General features: G+C 37.2%; 1 protein-coding gene across 1 annotated transcript in view; it reads left to right on the top strand.

Annotated features, from left to right (window-relative positions):
* Positions 1-24900, top strand: part of LOC109423481 (calexcitin-1) — a 169127-nt gene extending 144227 nt beyond the window's left edge. Inside the window, exon 8 of the mRNA XM_019698454.3 lies at positions 13385-24900. Coding sequence (XP_019553999.1) covers positions 13385-13495 — 111 coding nt within the window. The 3' untranslated portion in view covers positions 13496-24900. The remainder of the gene's footprint in view (positions 1-13384) is intronic.
* Positions 24901-26201: the final 1301 nt, after the last annotated feature.

The raw sequence follows: 26201 nt of genomic DNA, 5'->3' as shown, positions 1-26201 counted from the left end.
AAATTTTATGTTATAAGCATATCTTATTATGTTATAAACTTGTCTGTCATAAGCGGCAAAATAACAAAAATCATAACAAAAACATGTTCCTGGATGACCAATTTAGTAACATGTTTTGTTAGATTCAATACAAATGAATAACAATGAATCTTTCAGTGAATTTTAAAACTTGTTATTGCTGTGTTATAGTTCATCACATATTTGTATATTTTCAATAGTAGAATAATAACAGTATGTAGCAGTAGTATGTGTGACCGTGTTTGAGCTTGTACGCCTTTTCTATTGCTGCCGAATAGAGTGTCCATTTCCCGGCCAATTTTCGTGTCCCGGGATTCGGGACAAAATACTTAGCTAATCCCGGGAAATCCCGGGATCCCGGGATTTTTTAAAATTTCAAAAAAAAACCCAGAAAATTGATTTGTTTAGCTTTTGTGCAGTTGAAATATTCATTTTTTAAGTTATGGTTATTTCTGTATCCATCACAAGAAGTATTATAAAATGTCTATACAATGTACTGCACTACTACTTGATGTACAAATGTCAATAACGAAATACATATAAAAGTAGCAACGTTATGTTCGCCAAGAACAGTCTGTTTTCAACTGTTTAGTAGTTTGCAAGTAATTTTCTACCAATATCTAATAGTTTAAGAGAAATAATTATCATAATCTGTATTATATCGCTACGGAAGATGTTTGTATTGTTGATATGTAAGGACTGTATCGGAAATTAACTATAAACGTTCACCACTGCCTAAAAAATAATCTATTCGAAATAAACATAATTTTATTTTTGAAGATACTATATAAATCTTTAAAATAAAGAATGACAGTTTTGATTTTCAAAAAATAATCATTTAACTTGGACTTTTATCTCAAAGATTGCACATATGTTTTTAAAATTTTGGACACCCCCTAAAAATTTTAAATAGCGAAAACTGTGAAAAATATTCAATTTTTTCTCTTAGTTTTGCGCAAATATATTCTTTTCCAGAATGCTCATGATATAGGAAAATTATTTTCATCAAGAAAAATTTCCTCCGTGGTTTAGCGCAATTCTTAAAAATGAAAAAACGGTCATTTTTCGAGGAACTCTTTTTTATGCGACTTTAAAGAACAATTACGCAAATAAAAAATACATTAAGTTGAAAATTCACATTTTTTTCAATTGGGCATGTATTTAAATTTATTGAAGAGGTAGTTTTAGTAGAGAACGGAATTTTATGACCACTGAAGATATTTAAAACAGAGCATCAAAGTTCGACCAAAAAGTAGGTGTTTCTAGGATTAGACCATTTTCTACATGTTGGAAGGTTTTCTATTCAAAATAAGAATTTTAAAAGTCGGTAGTGAGTGATATGTTATGTGTACATAACTGCTAGTAATAATCATCACATTCCAGATTTTTCCCAGCACAATTTTTTTTTCGCTACAAATTATTGAAACGTTAACCCTTATGTGGCCGGCAGGGTACCCGGGTACCCTGCACCCATTTAAAATACACGGTGTAGAAAAAAGCAAAAAGTTTGCCGGCCACATAACGGTTAAAAAGATTTTAAAAATTGCCTTTTGTACAGATTGTTATTTTGTGTGGTGTACTCAAAGAACCATATTTTCAATAATACTAAACATTTTCCAAATTTCTGCAAGCTGTTCTAAACTTAACTATATTGTATAGATTTCATAGAAGAACCGAAATAAAAAGACCAACCATGCTTCGAGATAGAGCATTTTGAATGTTTACAGTTAATTTCCGATACAGTCCTTATCGTAAAAATCGCACTTCAATATAACTTAAGAGTACCTTTTGAACTCTTAGTTTCCGAATATTTCAATAAAAAAGGTTGGACTCTTTTTGCAATTGCGGTTTTCCATAATTTTTAAACTTTTGCACTTGTTATTGAGATTAATTAATTCTCTTCTGAAAAATTCAAATTATTTACATAATATAGGAAAAGTTTGGTCTCAGATTTCCATAATTACAATGTAATATGGTATGTTGGCTTGTCCAGTTTGTTCTTGCTGCTACTGAATAAACCAATAAATAGAAAAAGATGAATGAAATACATAACATGATATCAAGTTTATCATTAATGATTGATTTTTTTTTTTTCAAGTATGACCTAGTGCCCAAAGCCCGATGGTGGTGTGTGAGAAAACCGCTCATATTTCGAAAGTGAAAATGGCCAGATAAAGTTTTTGCCTTGATATTTGGCAGTTTTATCTACAAATTGTCTTCATCCCGGGATTCCCGGGATTGTCGGGATTTCTGAAATGACATCCCGGGATTCGGGAAATCCCGAAATCACTCAAATCCCGGGATTTTTTGTCCCGGGATGTCCCGGGAAGGACACTCTACTGCCGAAAACTTTTCCGATTTTAAGAATAAATAGTTCGAAAATATTGTATCACGAAGATTATTCTGTTTTCACTCGTCATAAATCAAACATTGCTGCAGTAAGTCATACAACATTAGTTCCTGAACCGTGGATTTTCTTCATTTCTCGCCGTTGGATAAACAATTAATCACCCGATGTATTGTGTCATCGCTTGTGTGTACTGACCGCAGTCATCGAAGCAGAGTCGATTGTTTTGCCGTGGCTACTATCGCCATCTACTCCTCAGTTTGTGCAGTTGCTGCGGAAAGCAAGGGTTTCCTAAACCGGTACAAACATACCTACTGTTTGTGATGAATGCAGTAATCCAATTGCTCTCAACGTTTTAACCATTCAGTGTCAAGGATTTTGTGATGATGAGAAACGCTTTCACGCTGGATGTGTTGGCCTTTCATACGATAAAGCTGTTGCATGCCTTGACGATAGTATTTTGTGGATGTGCGTTAATTGTCGTCAATTAATACAGAATGTCAGATTTCGTAAGGTTGTAAAGCATATGGAACCAATTCAAAACCAACGGGATGAAATTGATCAGCTGAAACAAGAAATATCTAAAATCAACGATACTCTAGCTAAATTAGATACGCTACAAAATGATATTTCCCGCAGTGTTAACGAAGTTGTGAGTGCTGAATCTGGAATCCGTGATGTAAAAGAGATTTTATCATCTACGTTGATATCGCGTAACTCTTTTGATGAATCGCCTTCTAATTGCAAAGAATTTAGTTTGTTTGTTTCGAATATTGCGCCTGACGCCAAAGACGATGAAATTGAAAAATTGGTTTGTAAAAGACTGAATATATCGAAGAAAGTGACGATCAAACGACTTGTTCCTTCATGGAAAGACACTGCAACAATGCAGTATATTTCCTTCAAAGTGGATTTGGATAGAAAATATAGTGATATCGCGTTAAATTCGACAACTTGGCCGCCTGGAATACGATGCAGGGAATTAAGAAACCATTCTAACTATGTTTGGAGACCGGCATGTAGTTTTGATCAAACGGATCATGTATCTTGAATAGGTGTAAAATTTGTAAAGTAAATTTGTAATTTGAAAGGTTAATATGTTAATATTGTTGGAAGTCATTTAACTTGCCTTTGTCTCTTCCAAAAAGTAATGTAATGTGTTGCGCTTGTCTTCATATTGGATGTCTATTAGTTGTTAAAATGTATTTTTGCTAATTAATGAAGTAATTAAGATAGATTTAAACATCATTGGGGCACCTATCAGCCTGTTGATGCTAGAAACAATAAACAATAAACAATAAACAATAAACAATAAACAATAAACAATAAACAATAAACAATAAACAATAAACAATAAACAATAAACAATAAACAATAAACAATAAACAATAAACAATAAACAATAAACAATAAACAATAAACAATAAACAATAAACAATAAACAATAAACAATAAACAATAAACAATAAACAATAAACAATAAACAATAAACAATAAACAATAAACAATAAACAATAAACAATAAACAATAAACAATAAACAATAAACAATAAACAATAAACAATAAACAATAAACAATAAACAATAAACAATAAACAATAAACAATAAACAATAAACAATAAACAATAAACAATAAACAATAAACAATAAACAATAAACAATAAACAATAAACAATAAACAATAAACAATAAACAATAAACAATAAACAATAAACAATAAACAATAAACAATAAACAATAAACAATAAACAATAAACAATAAACAATAAACAATAAACAATAAACAATAAACAATAAACAATAAACAATAAACAATAAACAATAAACAATAAACAATAAACAATAAACAATAAACAATAAACAATAAACAATAAACAATAAACAATAAACAATAAACAATAAACAATAAACAATAAACAATAAACAATAAACAATAAACAATAAACAATAAACAATAAACAATAAACAATAAACAATAAACAATAAACAATAAACAATAAACAATAAACAATAAACAATAAACAATAAACAATAAACAATAAACAATAAACAATAAACAATAAACAATAAACAATAAACAATAAACAATAAACAATAAACAATAAACAATAAACAATAAACAATAAACAATAAACAATAAACAATAAACAATAAACAATAAACAATAAACAATAAACAATAAACAATAAACAATAAACAATAAACAATAAACAATAAACAATAAACAATAAACAATAAACAATAAACAATAAACAATAAACAATAAACAATAAACAATAAACAATAAACAATAAACAATAAACAATAAACAATAAACAATAAACAATAAACAATAAACAATAAACAATAAACAATAAACAATAAACAATAAACAATAAACAATAAACAATAAACAATAAACAATAAACAATAAACAATAAACAATAAACAATAAACAATAAACAATAAACAATAAACAATAAACAATAAACAATAAACAATAAACAATAAACAATAAACAATAAACAATAAACAATAAACAATAAACAATAAACAATAAACAATAAACAATAAACAATAAACAATAAACAATAAACAATAAACAATAAACAATAAACAATAAACAATAAACAATAAACAATAAACAATAAACAATAAACAATAAACAATAAACAATAAACAATAAACAATAAACAATAAACAATAAACAATAAACAATAAACAATAAACAATAAACAATAAACAATAAACAATAAACAATAAACAATAAACAATAAACAATAAACAATAAACAATAAACAATAAACAATAAACAATAAACAATAAACAATAAATAATAAACAATAACAAAATTTGGTCTACAACAAAGTATATTATTGAAATGTTATTTAGTGGATGGATCTCAATAACTTGATCATAACAAAATAAGATTGCTTAACAATACCTGTTATGAAAAAGTAATACTTTGATAAGTTGATAATAACAAGTTATGCTATAGAAACAGGCTATGTGATTTTGTTGTTATGAATTTGATATTTTCCTCTGCTCGGGTGTACTAGAAAGTAGGGGAGGAAGGGGTAACCCCGTCACTCTAACGACGCGTAGTGCGTCATCAGCATCATTGAAATCTCGCTCGAAATTTCAAAGTGATAAAACTCAGTTACCAAAGCGCAAATTCGGATGAAAATGTATCATCCCATATGCTCACTCGTGGTGAGTGTGATGATACTTTTTCTACTGCGTGACTGCAAAATTTCCCGTTTTTTATCACTTCAAAAACGTGAGGCAAACAATCATTGAAAATTAAAAAGTCAATGATTCCTATGAAAATTCTGTGATGCACCAAGTCACCTTGCATTTGGATTTTTCAAAATAAATGTAATACGAAAATTGATATTTTCAGTACGCAGAATATTTGATTCATTAGTTTTTTATAAGACCTGTGCATTAGAATTGTCAAATTATGTTGATTCTGGTGAACAATGCACATAACACAACCATAATAAATATTGATGTTTTTAATTCAGTGCGGGTAAGACCGTCACCCCTATGGGGTAAGTCCGTCATATATATTTTTATATTGATACTTTTGATGATTTCAATTTTAAAATATTTTCATTACATTTTTGAAGTGCAGTGATGATTTACCAATCATTCAACAGTCGATACTCTTGTAAAATCACTGGTCGGGGGGCGCAATTGGAATCCGCTTAATAGGAGACTAAGCTTATGGGATTTGGGCTTTTTGGGGGTGTGGACAATTATCCCGGGTGTGTTAAGAGATAGCGCAATACTTTCTTCGGCAAAGTTTTAGGGTTTGAAAAGATCTACCATTTAGAACTTTGGTTCATATGATTAGTTGGTGACTTGGCCACCAGAGGCGCCACCAACATTTTGATGCTAAATTTCACTGCAGGAACCATATTAGGTTGTCAAGCAAACGTTACGATATGCGACAGCTCAAGACCCTGATAATTAGAAATAGTGTCTTCGGAAAAATTATTGGATACGCTAATAACTTACAGATGATGAGCTACGAAGTTCAAAATTCCCCCACTGGGCGGCGCTAGTGAACATGTAAATTTTCCAAACCTTATATCTCAGAATCCAATGATTTGGTGTCTTCGGCAAAGTTGATCAGTATGACATAGACTTGCATAAAACGGGACACGTGTTTCGGAATTCTGTCACTAGGCGGCACTAGTGAATTTGCAATCGCTGAAAATATAATCCACAAGTTATGCCCTTAGAAGGTCCAGAAGGAACAGGAAGAGTCCAAGCCGGAACTCCTAAAGAAATCCTAGAAGATTTAGTTGGATAAACGGTAAGAAATACTGAAAGAAGCCTTAGAAAAAATCCCGCAGGAATCCCAGGAGAAACCCATATGGGGTCGTCCATAAATGACGTAGCATTTTTTTGACGATTTTTGACACCCCCTTCCACTCCTCGTAGTCTATTTTCCAATACGTAATACATAGCTCGTAACATAATTCGAGACTCCAACTCACCCCCCCCCATAAAATGCTACGTCATTTATGGGCGACCCCTATAGAAATTTCCCTGGTTGGTCATCAGTTTGTAGTTGCGTGGCAATAATGCCTAGAAATGCCTAGCCAGTTCAACAAACATCCGGTGATTCGAAGAGCATGACGGTGTTACCCCCGCCGATGAGTGACGGGCTTACCCGAAAAGGCCACTTTTCTTAAATTACACCGTAATTTCTGAATAATTGTTGAAACTGACCATTCAAAGAATCTTAGCACTAAAGAATAGTACAGATGAGAATACATGATTGATGAAAGTTAGTTTTTGCACTTCTTTTGTATTCCAGAAGCTAAATTCTACCGACGAAATATTACATCCGGCGTTGGTACAATGACGCGTGCGTTTGTTTTGTTTATTTTCTTCGTGTTTGACAGGTCAATTTTGGTATCATTTGTCTCGAAAGAGTAAGAATGGTAAAAACAAATAAGGCGTGTGGCCGAAGAGCTACTAAATAACTGCTTTCTGGTAAAATCATTGGGGTGACGGGCTTACCCACCCTGACGGTGTTACCCGCTTTTCCCCTACATTATGGTAAAGGGCTCCAGGGAAGAATCATCGCGCCCGCCACCCCGCATTTCTATCGACGGTGATGAATTCAAGACGGTTGAAGAATTCGTGTACTTGAGCTGACTGGTTACCGCCAACAACGACACCAGCAGAGAAATTCAGATACGCATTATGGCAGGAAACCCAGCTTACTTTGGACTTCGCAGAACTCTACGATCGAATAAAGTTCGCCGACACACAAAACGCTGATTAGACCGGCAGTCCTCTATGGGCACGGAGCATAGACTCTACATGCAGAGGACCAACGCGCCCTTTGAATTTTCGAACGGAAGGTGCTACGTACCATATACGGAGGAGTGCAGATGGGAGACGGGACTTGCAGAAGGCGAATGATCCACGAACTGCATCAGCTGCTGAAAGCGGCACGGTAAAGGCTGGGTATGCTGCGCAATTCAGATCCCATTGTGATCCACTAGCCTCTGCCCAGCAACTCCTATCCTTACCTCCACGCGGTACCGGCCGGAAACTATGAGCAACCTTAGGGAAGATCGGGTAACCAACCCCGGTGGAAACTTTGGTCGTAGGCTGACAGGGAAGGGGGGGTTTGCTTCGGCAAACCTTAGCGTCTGTTCTCCAGGAGGAGCGGCTCACAACAGCGTCTGATCCCCATGTTAGGGGCGGCTGATCTACGTCCGAGTGCCAGGGAAGGACTCTAAGCTCAACTGTGCACTATGGTCCTCCGGAAAGTAGGGGGTTGGTGTCAGGCCCTACGAGCCAGCCGTAAAAAACCATTGCAACGGAAAATCAGCAACAGAATAATACGAACCGAGACCAACGGCAACGACCCCAGCGAACAAAAAGGTCTTGCGATTGGAAACTCGGTACGTGGAACTGCCGATCTCTCAACTTCATCGGGAGCACCCGCATACTCGCCGATCTACTGAAGGACCGCGGGTTCGGCATCGTAGCGCTGCAGGAGGTGTGTTGGACAGGATCCATGGTGCGAACGTTTAGAGGTAATCATACCATCTACCAGAGCTGCGGCAACACACGCGAGATGGGAACAGCTTTCATCGTGATGGGTGATATGCGGAGGCGCGTGATCGGTTGGTGGCCGATTGACGAACGAATGTGCAGGTTGAGGATCAAGGGCCGATTCTTCAACTTTAGCATAATAAACGTGCACAGCCCACACTCCGGAAGTACTGATGATGACAAGGACGCATTTTACGCGCAGCTCGAACGCGAGTACGACCGCTGCCCAAGCCACGACGTCAAGATCATCATAGGAGATTTGAACGCTCAGGTAGGCCAGGAGGAGGAATTCAGACCGACGATTGGTAAGTTCAGCGCCCACCAGCAAACGAACGAAAACGGCCTACGACTCATTGATTTCGCCGCCTCCAAAAATATGGCCATACGTAGCACCTTTTTCCAACACAGCCTCCCTTATCGTTACACCTGGAGATCACCACAGCAGACGGAATCTCAAATCGACCACGTTCTGATTGACGGACGGCACTTCTCCGACATTATCGACGTCAGGACCTATCGTGGCGCCAACATCGACTCCGACCACTATCTGGTGATGGTCAAACTGCGCCCAAAACTCTCCGTCATCAACAATGTACGGTACCGGCGACCGCCACGGTACAACCTAGAGCGACTGAAGCAACCGGATGTCGCCTCAGCATACGCGCAGAATCTCGAAGCCGCGTTGCCAGACGAGCTTGATGAGGCCCCTCTAGAGGACTGCTGGAGTACAGTGAAAGCAGCCATCAACGACGCAGCCGAGAGCACCATCGGGTACGTGGAACGGAATCGACGGAACGAATGGTTCGACGAAGGGTGCAGAACGGTTTTGGAAGAGAAGAACGCAGCGAGGGCGGTAATTCTGCAGCAAGGGACTCGACAGAACGTGGAACGTTACAAACAGAAGCGGAAACAGCAGACCCGCCTCTTTCGGGAGAAAAAGCGCCGCCTGGAAGAAGCGGAGTGTGAAGAAATGGAACTGCTGTGCCGTTCCCAAGAAACACGGAAGTTCTATCAGAAGCTCAACGCATCCCGCAACGGCTTCGTGCCGCGAGCCGAAATATGCAGGGATAAAGACGGAGGCCTCTTGACGGACGGACGTGAGGTGATCGAAAGGTGGAAGCAGCACTTCGATCAGCACCTGAACGACGTGGAGAACGTAGGCACGGGAGCCCACGGCAACGGAAGGAACGACGACGCCAGTGCAGCGGAGGACGGAAATGAACCAACTCCCACGCTGAGGGAAGTTAAGGATGCCATTCACCAGCTCAAAACCAACAAAGCAGCTGGTAAGGATGGTATCGCAGCTGAACTCATCAAGATGGGCCCAGAAAAGTTGGCCACCTGTCTGCATCGGCTGATAGTCAGGATCTGGGAAACCGAACAGCTACCGGAGGAGTGGAAGGAAGGGGTAATCTGCCCCATTCACAAGAAAGGCGACCATTTGGAATGTGAGAACTTCAGGGCGATCACTATTTTGAATGCTGCCTACAAAGTGCTATCCCAGATCATCTTCCGTCGTCTGTCACCTAAAACAAATGAGTTCGTGGGAAGTTACCAAGCCGGCTTCATCGACGGCCGGTCGACAACGGACCAGATCTTTACCGTACGGCAAATCCTCCAGAAATGCCGTGAATACCAGGTCCCAACGCACCACCTGTTCATCGACTTCAAAGCGACATACGATAGTATCGACCGCGCAGAGCTATGGAGAATCATGGACGAAAACGGCTTTCCTGGGAAGCTGACTAGACTGATTAAAGCAACGATGGACGGTGTGCAAAACTGCGTAAGAGTTTCGGGTGAACTATCCAGTTCATTCGTATCTCGCCGGGGACTGCGACAAGGTGACGGACTCTCATGTCCACTCTTCAACATCGCGCTGGAAGGTGTGATGCGACGAGCCGGGCTCAACAGCCGGGGAACGATTTTCACAAAATCTGGTCAATTTGTGTGCTTTGCGGACGACTAGACATTTGGAACGGTGGCAGAACTGTACACCCGCCTGAAACGCGAAGCAGCAAAGGTCGGACTGGTGGTGAATGCCTCAAAAACAAAGTACATGCTGGTAGGCGGAACCGAACACGACCGGATCCGTCTTGGTAGTAATGTTACGATAGACGGGGATACTTTCGAGGTGGTGGAGGAATTCGTCTACCTCGGATCCTTACTGACAACAACGTGAGCCGTGAAATTCGAAGGCGCATCATCAGCGGAAGTCGGGCCTACTACGGGCTCCAGAAGAAACTGCGGTCGAAAAAGATTCACCCACGCACCAAATGCACCATGTACAAAACGCTAATAAGACCGGTGATCCTCTACGGGCACGAGACATGGACCATGCTCGAGGAGGACCTACAAGCACTCGGAGTTTTCGAGCGACGCGTGCTAAGAACGATCTTCGGCGGTGTGCAGGAGAACGGTGTGTGGCGGAGAAGGATGAACCACGAGCTCGCTGCACTTTACGGCGAACCCAGCATCCAGAAGGTGGCCAAAGCCGGAAGGATACGGTGGGCAGGGCATGTTGCAAGAATGCCGGACAACAACCCTGCAAAGCTGGTGTTTGCAACGGATCCGGTTGGCACAAGAAGGCGTGGAGCGCAGAGAGCACGATGGGCGGACCAGGTGGAGCGTGACTTGGCGAGCATTGGGCGCGACCGAGGATGGAGAGCGGCAGCCACAAACCGAGTATTGTGGCGTACTATTGTTGATTATGTCTTGTCTTAATGATGTTGAACAAATAAATGTATGTATGTATCAGCTGCTGAAAGAACCAGCCATCATCCAAACCGCGAAAATCAGAAGGCTACGGTGGGCGGGTAACGTCATCAGGATGTCGGATAGCAACCCGACTAAAATGGTTCTCGAGAGTCATCCGACAGTCACCGAGGATGAGCGAAACGAACGGCGGATAGTGTTCGCCGTTGCAAAAGCCGCGCTGAAGACCGAGATAAGAGCAAGCAAAAAGACCTGCTTTGAGGGTCTCTGTCAGAGTGCCGATGCGAACCCGTGGGGTGACGCCTACAGGATCGTTATGGCCAAGACGAGAGGTGTAATGGCTCCTACAGAGCAATCTCCAGAGATGTTGGAGGGGATCATCGAAGGGCTTTTTTCGCGTTATGATCCTAACCAGTTAACCAGTGATCGTATAAGATGTTGCATAAGACGATAAAGTGGAGGCGATAAGCGAACATTTTACATGCGTCCAAATGGAGGTATGCAGGCAATGGCCTCCTTTCGTAGGACAGCCGGGGACTGGGGCTGGCGATGAGGAGAGGGCCACTGATGTGGAGCTTGTGGGGATAGCAAAGTCCCTTAGCGTAGGTAAGGCCCCAGGTCCGGACGGAGTTCCGACCCTGGCCTTAAAAGTAGCTATTGCAGAGGCTCCCGAGATGTTCAGGTCTGCTATGCAGGAATGCCTGGACGAGGTAGTTTTTCCAGAAGCTTGGAAGAGGTAGAGCCTGGTTCTATTGCCAAAGCCGGGGAAACCAACTGGAGATCCGTCGGCATATAGACCATTATAGTAAAGTGGGGCAAAAGTTCGAGTGGAGCAAGTGTTTCTTTTGAAGTTTTTGAGCTCAATTCAAATTATTTTTTTCGAGTGACAAGGTTGTTCGAAGCCTTTTTGAAAAAGAGTCTTTCGCTCCAAAAAATTATGAAAACTGATCAATATTTCGAAAAGTTATGACAAAATGTTGGTTTTTGTTCATAAAATTGTAATATGCGATGATCCTACCAACGTATGGAATGAAATTGTAATGAAATCGAATTCGATATTTTATTTTGGGGCGTAACTAGGTATATTTTGAAGATGCTTTAGCATGTATAAAGTTAAGCAAAAAAGATTTGGAAATCATATTTTACAAATAGTGGCGCAAAAGTTCGAATTTGCTACATGATTGCTTTAGGTAAAAACCTTAAATTCTGCCAAATGTACATATTATCTCTCAAAATGATGGAACTAGGTAAAAAAACGATTGAAGTTGAAAAAAATGATGTTTTATCTGAATTTGGCGAAAAACTACTAATTTTTGGTGAAGTAAATTTAACCCTCATTTGTGTAAAATCCAGATCGAAATATAAAGTGTATTCCAGTTCCAACATCAAATATTAATTAGTTTTAGGTTTTCCTATAACCAAAGTGTCAAAATAGTTTGCTAGGATTAGCGAAATTCCACAAACACTTGATTCGATCTTTTGCCCCAGTGGTGGGGCAAGAGTTCGAATAAGGCACACACATACAAAAAGTGTTGTAACTCAAAACTGAAAAGACATTTGGCGTAACTTTGTTCAGCAAAGCTCATGGATGGTAGAATCACCACACGGTATTTATTTATTATTATCTGCTTCGATTTTTTTAAATAGGTTAAATTTTCAACTAAGGTCGAACTTTTGTCCCACTTTTGCTCGATAGACGCGGCGGGAAAGGTGCTCGAAAAGATCATCCTCAATAGAATATTGAGGTTCACCGAGGGCGAAAATATTCTTTTGAGTAACCAGTACGGCTTCCGGAAGGGGAGGTCTACCGATGATGAACATTTGAAAATGGGCCTATCTGCTTTTTGTAAACAAACATGTTTCTGTCTCTGTAGGGCTTATCTGTATCCAGCCACGCACATCAACACCCTTATCAGAAAGAGTGTTCTTCAAGCTATCTGGTAAGGGTGTTGATGTGAGTGGGTGGATACAGATGGGCCCTACAGAGACAGAAACATGTTTGTTTACAAAAAGCAGATAGGCCCTTTTACGAACATTTACGTCTAGAATTGCCAAACCCAACTTTCACCAGACAAACCTGGTAAGACCTGTACCTGAAATTTTTGTTATTTAACAAACTCGTGTTAATGAGAACATTGAATGATGTAGAATAAATTATCTTAGATTTCTTTAAATAACCTTTAAGAACTTGCACCAAGTTAACTCTGTTTGTAACTTCTCCTTTCATCTCATTCTAGGGAGCCGAGGAGGTCGACCGGGAGCAGTTTGCCGTGTTGTGGCGTGAGTACTTCTCATCGGATGACCCTGCAGCGCCCGGTAACTTCATTTTTGGCCGAACGGCATTTTAACGTGCAGTAGTAGTTAGTAACGTCGAATCAGAGCCGTTCGTTTTGTTCTCTTTGAAACTTTTAAACTGTTAACACTTTGAAGCGCCAGCGGCAGCGGAAGAATTAGATTATCAAACAAATCGCTCAGAACACAAAACCCCGTTTCAATTATATCGATGTAGAGAATGTTTCCGTTTTTCGTTGAATTCCATGATAGGAGTCGAAATTTGTAGAACAAAAGATAAATCAAACGAAACTTAACATCTCAAATAAACCACACTAACTGGGGATGATGATGTTGGAGAGAGAGGGAGCGACTCAGAGATTATTTGGATTCGTTTCAAAAACATCAATCAGAAAATGCAGCCTGCAGATGTCGCCTCCGGGCGGGCGGAGCGCGAATTTTTCACTGTTATTAAGTGATGGTACGGGTCATGAATAGTGAAATCAGGCGATGACACGGAACAAAACACAGAATGGAATGCACCCCAGTGGAAAAAGCGGAGATTCCTCCAACCAGGGAGGTGCAATCGTCGTGAGGGAGGGAATGTCTGGGAGTTCTCAGCGAGTGGCACAAAAAAGGATAGATGAGATGCAAGCAGTAGTATTAGAGTGCCAGAAACAAATAGTCCCCTGCTGCGATCTAGGACGGGCTGCTGGTGTGATGATAATAAATGGAAGAACCTGAAATATGATAAATCGCATTAAAAGCAATGTCGTTTTTCCTCGCGCTCGCCAGTCAGCTTTTAGATCGTTTGGTCCCTGGGCGTTTTATGCTGCTGTGTGACATAAATTCTGAAGTAAGGGAGCACTGGAGACGACATTGAAGAGTTTCGAAGCGGTGCACTATACCGGGTAAGAATGATAGGAACTTAAATCGTTGTTGATTGTAAAGTTCCTTCTTACTAGACAGAGTTGACTTTATACCCGATCAGAATGGCATAACAAAAACATAACATAATTATCTCAACGGTTGATATCTATAACAAATTTTGCTGTAATTTGATATATTTGTTGGAATCCATTTGAAAACAAGTTTGAATTATATCATAGTTATATCAAAGTCAGTTACAACAAATCAAATCATTTGATCATCTTTATATCATCATTATAACACACTCAGTTATAGTTTTCAAAAGGCAATGTATAACTAATAATATTTTTGGTTAATATGTTTACATAATCAATAATATTTTTCGGTTTAGCGCGTAATTAATCGCTGCATGGCTCCATAGTGTTTGGAAAATAAGTACACAATTTTTGACGAACTCCAATGCCCCAAAGATTTGTTGAACAAATATATCTTATACATTTATCTCTTGTGAATTCCTCCATGGATTCCAAAAAGGATTTCCGTATGGAATTCTTAACAAATTCCTCCTACGAATTCATCAGGAATTCCTCCAAGGATTCTTTCTTGTAAATTTGAAACTATTATGACTTAAGGAAAAATCTTCCTTGACTTAATTGTGCATCTTCGTGCCATTGTCAGGAAGAGAAAGCTCGCGATTAATAACTGCGGATTTGTTAATAAAACACCAGCTGGCACGTTATGATAATTTTATTAGAAATTATTGCACCCGATTTCTTTGGGTACTCTTCTCAGAAAACTAAAACAAATCTCCCAATGATTATTTCTGATAATTTCCCATTTTACATTTATTCTTCCAATTCCTCCAAATTTTACTTTAGAACTGCCTCCAGTGACAACTTCTTCAAGGATTATTCCATGGAATAATAATAATCTTCCAACGAATTCCTGAGGAATTATTCAACAGATTTTTTCAGGAATTTCTCCAAGAATTCATTCACCAATTATTTCAAAAATTCCTTCAGGCATTGTTCCATGCATTCTTTTAGTATTCCTCCAAGGATTCTCTTTGAAAATTTTTCAAGGATTCTTACTTTTGCAAGCTTTTGCACGGTGACTTGTAAACCTAACTCGAAAATTTAAATTATGTTATGAATTTTTCCGCTAAAATCTAATGAATTGCTCTCAAAGAGGATAGAAATAGGGTTCTAATGCAACTTTAATTTTAAAATTTGGTAGACCCAATTTTGAATTACACGGAAAACAATTGTTCGTACAGATTTAGGCAAAACATGTAAGTATAGGTAAACTTTTTATACTAAAAACTTCATTTAAAATTTGTGAAAAGTGCCTACGAATCAAATCTAACTCTTAATCTTTCGATAGAGTCTGAGAACGACTGGATTAAATGAAAGATGACTGAGATATGACCAAAAAACATTCCCATGTTTTTGAAGGGGTAACCCCAAACTTTTGCACGGGAGAGTATTTATATCTGCTTCATAAAAACATGTGATATGATACCCGATCAGAAAGGCATAACAAAAATGTAACAAATTTATATCAGCGGTTGATAGATATATCAACGTTTGTTATATTTAGATAAATTTGACAAAAAGGATTTGAAACCCAGATTTAATTATATCAGAACTATAACAAAGTCAGTTATAATACAAATAAATTCATTTTGATCATCTTTATATGAACATTATAACAAACTCAGTTATAATTTTGAAAATGCAGTTTATATCAAATGAACATTTTACAAGTGGTATTTGGTACGCAGTTACGCCGCTGTGTGGTGCTACTGTGCTTGTAAAATACAGGATTTTTGACAAGTTTGAATCATGATCCAGACCTTCAAGAAAATTCAGGTTACTCATTAAATTTATTTATTGACATACTTGTAGATTGAGGATTATCCCTTATTGGAAGTTCAAAATCGATTTCTTGATTATCTAGGTTCAAATTCACTAACACAAATTGAAATTCAAACCTTAAATAAACTAATGTAGTATTTTTGACATGTTTGAATCATGATCTAAACCTTTAAGAAAGCCCAGGTAGATATTGCCGCGGTAATCTTGGATTCTTAGCCAGCTGCGTTCGAAACGCGCAGTATTAGATCGCGCTAGACCGCGCACCTATGGTTTGTACACGGTGTGCACATTGTCTAAAACTGTTTTTGCAGCCGCCGGGTAGGAGCTGTCACGTATAATCAGCCGCCTTGTACAAATCAAACGGGCGCAATGTTTCCGCGATAAACTGCTGCTGGTTAACGTTGAACAATTCGTCTTTAAAGTGTAGAATTAGCTTAGTGTTAAAATACACATTAGTAAAAACAACAAAAAAACCGTGATTGAAATCATCGTCATCATCAAATATTTGAAAGCAGTTATTTCGATCAAAACAAAAGTCTTTGCTATGAAAATATATTCACTGTACTCTATGAAAGTTTTTATTCTGAAATTATATGTTTTATTATTGTTATTGAATTAACATGATACAACTGGATCAATTAGTCATCTGCAAATGAAAATTACCTTAGTTTTTGAAGAATTGATTGATTACAAATTATTTGTGGAGCTTTGAAATTTATTTCTAGTTGAGACACGTTTCATTGCCATGCAATTAACGTCCATATTAATTCAGTAGAAATACAGCTTCCTACTAGGCTTCCTATGATCTGCAAACATGTGGTGTGGGTATTACATACTTTCAAAGATGAAAGAAGGCTGTTGATAAATAAGGCTAACATCAATGGTCCTAAAACCGATCCTTGTAGCTCTCCCGATAGAGTACCGATCAGGCTTCAATGATTTCCTTTAACTGCCACAATTTAAAAGCGGTTATTCAAATAGGATTTACTCAATAAAACAGAATCTCAACTGAAATCAAATAGATGTGATAACCTGTGCAGTAGTTCAAAATAAGAAACTCTATTAAAAGCTTTTGGAAAACCAACCAATAGCAGAAGGCTATTTCTTTTTTACCGATATGGACATCGTCATGCATCTTGAGCAAATGCCGAAGCAAATGCCGAACAGGTGTTTTCAACTAGTGGAAGAATTTCTTGTTTAAACTCTTTTTTGCTGAAAATGAAAACATTATATGAGGTCACGAGGCAAAGCAAACGCCATAGAATTGCATCAGTATGTCAATTCTTGTACACACTTAAATTCAGAAATTGATCTCGGTAAACGGTTAACCGAGAATCCAACAGCTGATATCTCGGTAAAATATTTACTGATTCTCGTTAAAAATTTTACCGAGATTTCGGTAAACCATTACCGAGTCTCGGTGAACTTTGCCGAGATCTCGGTAAAAAGTTGGATTACCGAGATCTCGGCAAAGTTTTACTGGCATCTCGGTAAAACTTTTACCGAGATTCAGTCAAAATTATTACCGGATTCTCGGCTGTTGGATTCTCGGCAATCCGTTTGCTGAGGTCGGCGATTTAATTTAAGTGTGTACCATGTAATGTTAAAATTGTGCATTAAATACTTAATTTTTAATTCACAAGCCATCTAAATCTGACAATCTCACAGAAATGCACACTAACGCCACAAAGCAGTGAAATTTCTAACCACCAGACTACTGCATAACTTTGCCATAGGCAAGAAGTTCCTTGATGGTGAGGAACATTAGATAATTATTTAATAACATATGTCAAAATGTTCTAATTTATTTGCTCGCAAGCACCAAGAGAATGTGAAATTGTATGCCACTCTTTCCACTGTTTAAGAGCCATTAACTATCTCTACAACTTTGATGAAGATACGACATTTATTTCTGGTCTGAATCATGAGGTAAAGCATGCCAAAATGCAGAGCAAATTCTTGAGTTACAATTATAACTAAATTATATCCACTTTTGTTATTATATCCTAAGATGACGTAATTGCGATAAAAGTATCAAGAACACTTTTATGTGACGTCATATTTTCTCTCCCCTGTACGTTGGACAAATAAGTCTATTTATAGACCAGCCGCCAAAACGAAGAACCACTTGATCGTATACCGCCATTCACTTCAAGTGCTGCAATGGCCTCATTGATAAAGGCGCCGGATTGCAGGTGAAGGTTGGCGTCCTTGGTTCGATTCCCGTCTGGGTGGGGGTTTTTTTATATACTACGTGGGGCAAGTTTTTTTATACAAAAAACTTTGCGCTTAAAATAAATAACACTCTTAATAAAAATTACCCAAAAAATGAGTTAAATTTTACCCAACTTAATTTTTACCCAATATATTTATATCTAATTTATAACAAAATGTGTTATAATTTATTGATCATTCCAATATTTTTTATATCTCACTTTGTTATAAATTTGTTAAAATTGTATCAATACCTGTTATAATTATGTTATGGCTAGAGCAATTTCAGTTATAATTTTTGTTATTTTAACACCTAACCGGCGATTTTTATAACTCATTCTGTTATGAAAAATCTTTGAAATAAATAACTCAATCGGTTATAATTTTGTTATGCCTTTCTGATCGGGTATGGTTTCCTTTCTTGATTTTTAATATCTCACTTTGTTATAAGCTTGATATAATTGTATCAAGACCTGTTATATGTAATTGTCATATTGATAGGCCAGTCATTGTTTTAATTTTTGTTATTTTAACACCTAACTAGCGATTTTTATAACTCATTCTGTTATGAAATAAGACTGGATTAAGGGCAGCATTCTATTCTTCAGACATTTGGTTTCATAAACCTCCGAGTTCATTGTTGTTTTAGTGATGACAATTTTACCTTTTTACCACAACTGTTAATTCCCTACCAGATCATATATTTGCGGGCGAACTTGCCCATGTCTTCGCCTTGTAAAACTTTGGTCCCGGAAGCTGTCGGAAGTCGGCCTTTACATACCTTTCCTTATCCCTATCAGGAAGGCATAACAAAAATATAACATAATTATATCAACGGTTGATATCTATATCAAGGTTTGTTATATTTAGATATATTTGTTGGAATCGGTACAAAAACTAGATTGTATTATTTCAAGGTTCTAACAAAGTCAGTTACAATAAATGAATATGTGATTTGATCATCATTACATCAACATTATAACAAACTCAGTAATAATTTTTAAAATGCAATGTGTAACTAATCAATATTTTTTGGTAGTGCGTAAATTAACCGCTGTATGGCGCCATTGTGTTTAGAAAATACCCAATTGTTGTTATCCTTTATTATATGAACAACCAAAAAAGCTCATGTATTCATCAAATTTCTACAGAAAGCTTATGACTTTGGAAGGTGGATACGTGATGATATTGGGTAATTTTAAATGTTTGTTATCATGATCCAGATCACCTGCACAGTTCGTATAATCAGCAATGTTCGTGATTCTTGAAATTCTCAAATGATGTAACATTTTATGCACAATTTCACTACTACGAGCTATTTGATATGTTAAATCTCATTATTCTGCTGTCCTAAGAAGTTCGGATCATCACTCATCAGCGAAGTTGTCGAGAAGTCCTTGGCTCTCAAGTGAAAAATGTACCGAAGCGCTTACATTTGTTTACAGGATTTTGTTCATGTTTTACAGGTTGTCTGTTTATTATGGATGGCCACGGAGTACTTTCAGGGAATATCTCTAGAGATATTAAAAGTATTTCTCTTGTGGGTCTTTTAGGGAGCTCACTAGAAGTTCTTCCAGAGATCTCTCCGAGAGTTTTCTCAATGATTCCTATGTAAATTCTTACTGACGATCCTCCAGTCAAATATTCAAATATTTCTCCAAAAGTTTTTAAAGAGATTTCCCATAGAGTTCCTCTAGAAGTTGTGGTTGGAGAATTCTTCAGCAACTTCTCCATGGATTTCTTAAGAAAGGCTTCCGATGATTACTACAAACAATTACTCTAAAGATTCCTACGGTAATTCCAGGAATCTCTGAAAATTTATTAAGTTAAAGTTAAACTTTTCAATCCAATTACAATTTCTTCGAAATTTCTCAGTATGTGGTCACTCAATCTCTGTTGTGAATATCACTACTATTAACTACAACTTTTTTCCGCATAGATAATCTGTGTGTGCATATCTGCCGATCGAAATAGATATGTACTACCAAATGAAGTGTAGTTGTTTTGTTAGAGTAAATAAAATGTTTAGCTCAACCGCGAAACGAAGTATTTTGATATCCCTTTGGATTTCCTGAACGCTCTGTGTTCGAAAACAAATTACTTCAAGTATTTATCGAAAGGTTTCTTTACAAATGTTATCAACAATTACACCAATGACTCATTATGGAAATGCTTTTTTTTCTGTCCTTTTGAAAATTCATTAATGAATTCCTCCAAGGGAATATTCCTGCAAGAATTTGCGGTGGATATTCCTACCGAAACATTCACCACTTAAGCCCCATAATACTACTGAACAACTTTGCAGAAGGAGTATCATTAAATAATAATGAAATAAAACATGCCAAAAAACGCTTTAAACATTTAAATAAACGCTGGCGCAACTAGTGCTTAGTTCCACACTTTTCAATATTTGAAAGTCATTAGCTATCTGTTCAACTTAGTTAATAACACGAAAGTTGCTATCAACTGTATTAAGAACAGTTTCGTGTGACGTCCATTCGCGTAGGTACAACGATGTGGGCACGAGCTCCGAAGTGAACGCTGGCTCTAGTGCACAACAAGCGCACACGACATTGAAGCTGAGGGACTAAATGGGCTGTAGTAACGTGCATGGTGACGTCATAACTGGGTATGGTGACGTCATACCTTCCCTCTCCGGTATGTTGGATCAGCGAGTCTATTTATACAGGAGCTACCAATATGAAGAACCATTTAACCTCTCACTTCAAGTGCTGGTCCTGGTCCTGGTCAAACGTACTAGAAGTGGTTTGATCATTTACCCCAGAAAGAGTTCTCCCCGGTTAGCCGTATTTTACATCTGGTAAAAACGACGAGTTCCTGTTCTAGGTTCAAGTCGTTCTAGGTTCGAATCCCTGGGTTGTATGTATACTATGTGGAGAAGTTTTTTGATGCCAGTAATTTTTTACTAAAAATAAAATGTCACTCTAAAAATTGATTACCCAAAAATGAGTTAATTTACACACCCTAATTTTTACCAAATATATATATATATAACTGCTTTATAACAACATGTGATATAATTTGGTTTTCCTTTCTTGATTTTTTATATCTCATTTTGTTATAAGCTTGTTATAATTGTATCAAGACCTGTTATAATTATGTTATGGCTATAGCAGTTTCAGTTATTTTTTTGTTATTTTAACACCTAACCGGCGAATTTTATAACTCATTCTGTTATGAAATATCTTTGAAATAAATAACTTATTCGGTAATAATTTTGTTATGCCTTTCTGATTGGGATCCTTTGACAGATACGTGTATTTCGACTATTACTTGTAATCTTCCTACGTGTCAGTTATCCACTTATGGGACCCACGGCTGTTCTTCCATTCTGAAAGCCGGTATAATTCTGCTAAAGGATTTCCTGAACAACATTTCTTAAAGGATATTGGGGTGGAACTGCTGGATGGTTCTCCGAAATGAAATGCGGAAAGCGTTGACGACGAAAGAAAATGTCGAGAATCCTGGATGGAACTTCTGGATAATTCCCCGGAATAATTTCAAGGGTGTGTCTGGTAAGAAAATGGTAAATTTGTACACTTTGTGAGATTTTCCGGAGATATTCCTTATGGAATTTCCTCTGAGAATTCTCTGCGAATTGTTCTGGCAATTCATCATAAATTACTAACAGGATTTTTCAGGGGATACTCTCTGGATGGGTAGATTTCTTCAGAAAAGCCTTATAGAGATGCATCCAGGGGTTCATTCCAGTAGTTTCTACTAAGGATTGATCTAGGAGTTTCTTTTGTGAGGTCCTCCATGAGCTCCTCGTTTAGATTCCTTTAGGAATTATAAATAGGAATTCGTCCAGGATTTTATTGTAGAGTGTCCATTCCAGATATTCTTCTAGGAGATCCATGTTTAGATAATTTCTCAATAATCACTGTCTGTGAACCACCTCATTACCTCATTATGGTGATTGTAATACCAACTTCGGTAGTATTTCACCAAAAGCTCAACCGTTCAGTTTTTCTAATGAAAAAAAAAATCGGCGCAAAATTATCAAGTTTCACCGAACGTCGTTGCCGGTGTCAACGAAATTTTGAAATTTTGCAATTTCGTCAAAAAATCTGTTACCGGACGCTCAGCAGTTAAAATTTCGGTAAAAATTACCGAACGCGACTAGCTGTATAGTTCTTTTTTGAAGATTCAAGAGTTTCTTCTAATATCTGCAGGAATTCTTTCTGGGGATTACTCAAAGAATTCCCCCTGAAGAATCTTCCTAGGGTGTTCCTCCAGAAATCCTGACTAGAAATTCCTTCGAAGAAATGCTTCCAGGACTTTCTTCATGGGATTCCTTCTGTGGTTTCTTCTAGGAGCTCCTTTTTGAGATTTCTTCAGGAGTACCTTCTAGAGATATCTCCGCGATTTGCTGTGCGTAATCTCTAATGAGTTCATTCCGGAGAGGTATTCCCTCAGGAATACCTTTTGAAGATCACTTAAGATGTTTCTGTTGAGGATTCGTAAATTACTCCCATCTAGGGATTCCAGAAATTGCTTTTGAAGTTTCCTTTTTTCAAAGGAACTTCTGCAGGTATTCTTAACTGCATCTTCCCTTTTTTATAACTTATCGGAGTTTAGCACGAGTAACACAGTTTTTCGACTGAAGCTCTTTCGTTGCTGGTGATGTTTCTGGTAATTTTTGAAACATTGAACTTTGTGATACTTAATCGGATCCTGAGCAGATTCATAGTGAAATGCATGCTATATTAGTTAATTCATAAGGAATATTTCGGCGAGAATGACTGTTGAATGATTTCTATCATGATTTTTGATAATGTTTTCTGAATTTCTGAATTTCTGGAGACACTTATAACCAATTCCATGCCAGTTCCTTGGAAATATCATTTTCAAAACTTTGGCATTTTATTTACGGAGGTATTTTTATTTTTTCTAATTAACTCATCAGGAGATCGGAAAAAGATTCATTTGAAAATCATAAACGCTTTTTCAGTACAATTAATGGTAAATTGTTTCCGAGATCACTGATAGATAACTACTCATATGTAAAACCAAGTTGGATTGCTTCTGAAAATTTTAGCACAATTCCTGGAGGTTAGTTACAATGTTGGTTCTGTAGATAGACATGTGGATTTCTTGAGAAACTCGTTATAATATTATATATCGAGAATTTTAGTATACATCTTCCATCACTCTTCGCGATTCTTTTAATCTTTTTAACGATATTTCAGACCTTGGACTAGTTCGTCTCGGGACCCACGCTTTACTTCCTTTCCGAAGAAAGAACTAACGTTTCAATTATTCAGGTCCGCTGCGAATGCCTGGGAGGGTCCATACTGAATTCCTTTTTAAATCACCAAATGTACCGCAGTGCATGATATGAAAACCCCTCTCCAAAGAAATCATCTTACAATTCCAGTGATTGAATATTATGACAATATGGCAATCTGTGAAGAACGTTTAGTTTTATATGATGCATTTTCCCACAAATGGTCTTGTCGAGATACTCAACACACAAAAGAACAATGCACTCGTGACAAACTTTACACAGTGGTGTTGCTATTCCACTCTGACCCAAAAATGGATGAATTTTGTTGAAGGTATGTCTACAAATGCTTTTTATTCTATTCAACAATATAACCTACCATTAGTTTAGCTACTTCGCTTCCCTCTCTAGAACATCATCATCTCGAAGTGTTCAATAAAAATATCAATAAAGAGAAAAGTGACACCCGCCCAAAAACATAATCTTTTTCAAAAAAAAAAAAACTCTCAGAATATCTGTATTTACCTAATTATTACCAATGTGACAACTCTTTTAACTTTCTTTCCATAATAGATTGTATAAGAAAAACAACAACAGTTCCACAACAACACACATTTATCACTCAACAAATTTGCACTCTAAATAGTTAAGATACAACTAATTCTCGATGGTAGACGAAAACTGATGAACAGCATACTCAACACGATGAATGCGGTGTTTTACTAAACAATCTAGGGAAAATTTCATGTGAAAACCACTGTAACTGTAGTGTAGATATCGAATCACAAAACAAGATGAAAAACGCCACAAATACTAAAAACATGAACTCTTATGAACGTCAATTCCCAAACTATGGGCGGATGAATGTCGAATTACATCGTTCGGTGTATGTTAGCGTAAAATAAAACAAACTGTAGTGTACTGTGCGCATTCAACATCACCAGTAGTGACGATTGTTCCAGCGTTTATGTTTGCTTTGAAATGTTCTATCAAGTTTGTGTTAGCAAAAATCAGTTACCGAAATCCCGGCATTGCACAAACAAGGGAAGCAAACAGAATGGTGATAATTCCTATCCAGTAGAAGAGAAGAGTTTTAATACACTGTTACAAACTATTAAAACCTTACAGCTCTTGAAAGCAGTTCACGTTTATTCCTAACTAGCCGTTCGAATACAGCTTTCCTATAGTAATAACCTAGCTATTTAGCTTCATATGAGGTCCATCAAGTTGGATTGATTTGACGTCAACGGTTTATTTGCTGAAACCTTGAAAAGAGCCCAACATTTTTGGTTGTGTATAACTATTTTTTCCAGCAATACAATGTTCTGCATTTAAGCTCGTAATTTCCAAATCTTCCGAATCCTTAAACTCGCTCAGACATTTTAATCAACCGTCAATTTTAATGGATCTTCTGATTCCTTTCACGAACAAAAAAAAACTACCGATGCACTGCATCGTACAATATTGCTGTCCAATCCAGTAATTTGTCGTTTATGTACTGAATAAAAACACCCAAAATGAAAACATTCCGCTGCATATCAGTGCAGTAACCGAAACAATTTGGGCTACAGAATGCAAAAAACAGTCCGGTGTTAATGAATATTAATTGGTATGTGGCCGGAGAAGATACACACGATGAATTGCCACAGCACTGGCACCGGACTCGCACAAACTTCAACCAACCAGCGAAAATTTGGACAATTTTATTAAAGTACTCACTTGTTTACAATATTGGGCAAGGCTCATATAGCACGAAGCAGCCAGCAACGGGACATTGTGAATGATGGTCGACCTATCAATTAAGGCAAAAGAAAAAATTCGTACCGTTATACATTGATAGGATGACATTTGAAGTGATTTAATAACAAAATGGATAGCAAAAGCGATTTTTCAGACGAAATCATTTGAAACGGATCTATATTAATGTTGAATGTTAATTGAAATAAAGTGACAAAAAAGTAAGAAAGTAATCACATACATTTTTGATGACAGTATCCCTAATAATTCCTTCAAAGTACCGCATGCTCAGCTATATAGGAAGGCCATGCGGAAAGGGTTGAGCTTCGATTTATTGTGCTGCCAAGGATCTTTTCGTAGTGAATTTTCGTCAAGGTCTCCGCATTTTACACCGGGTATATTTGATGATGATGAACCTGATCGTGTTAGTGGAATACCTGTAAGTAGTTCAATACTGTTCTTTTTAATTCTAACAATGAGCTTGTATCCTATGACAGATACATATTTCGACCTCAACAGTGAGCTCGACTTCAGTGTCCCAGGAAGATGATTACCCCATTCACACAGAAAAAATAAATTGTAAACACAATTAAATTCTAGTTTAAATCAACCGATTTCCAGTTTACTATAGCGACAAACTGATTTCTTGTTTGAACTGAACTGTTGCATTGTTTGATAATACAAATATTTTCATTTAATGAATTTTTTGACAGTGTTAGAACAAACAGAGATTTGGTTGCTTCAACATAAAATAACAGATTGTTTTAAACGACTGGGCTTTTGCAACTAACAAAGCCGGGATGTGATTATATTGGTGACGGCAGCTCCTGCGGCAGC

Source organism: Aedes albopictus, chromosome 1 (genome assembly GCF_035046485.1).
Source record: "Aedes albopictus strain Foshan chromosome 1, AalbF5, whole genome shotgun sequence".
Taxonomy (NCBI): domain Eukaryota; kingdom Metazoa; phylum Arthropoda; class Insecta; order Diptera; family Culicidae; genus Aedes; species Aedes albopictus.
The sequence above is the reverse complement of the archived record's forward strand: the minus strand, read 5'-3'. Positions and strand labels throughout refer to the sequence as shown.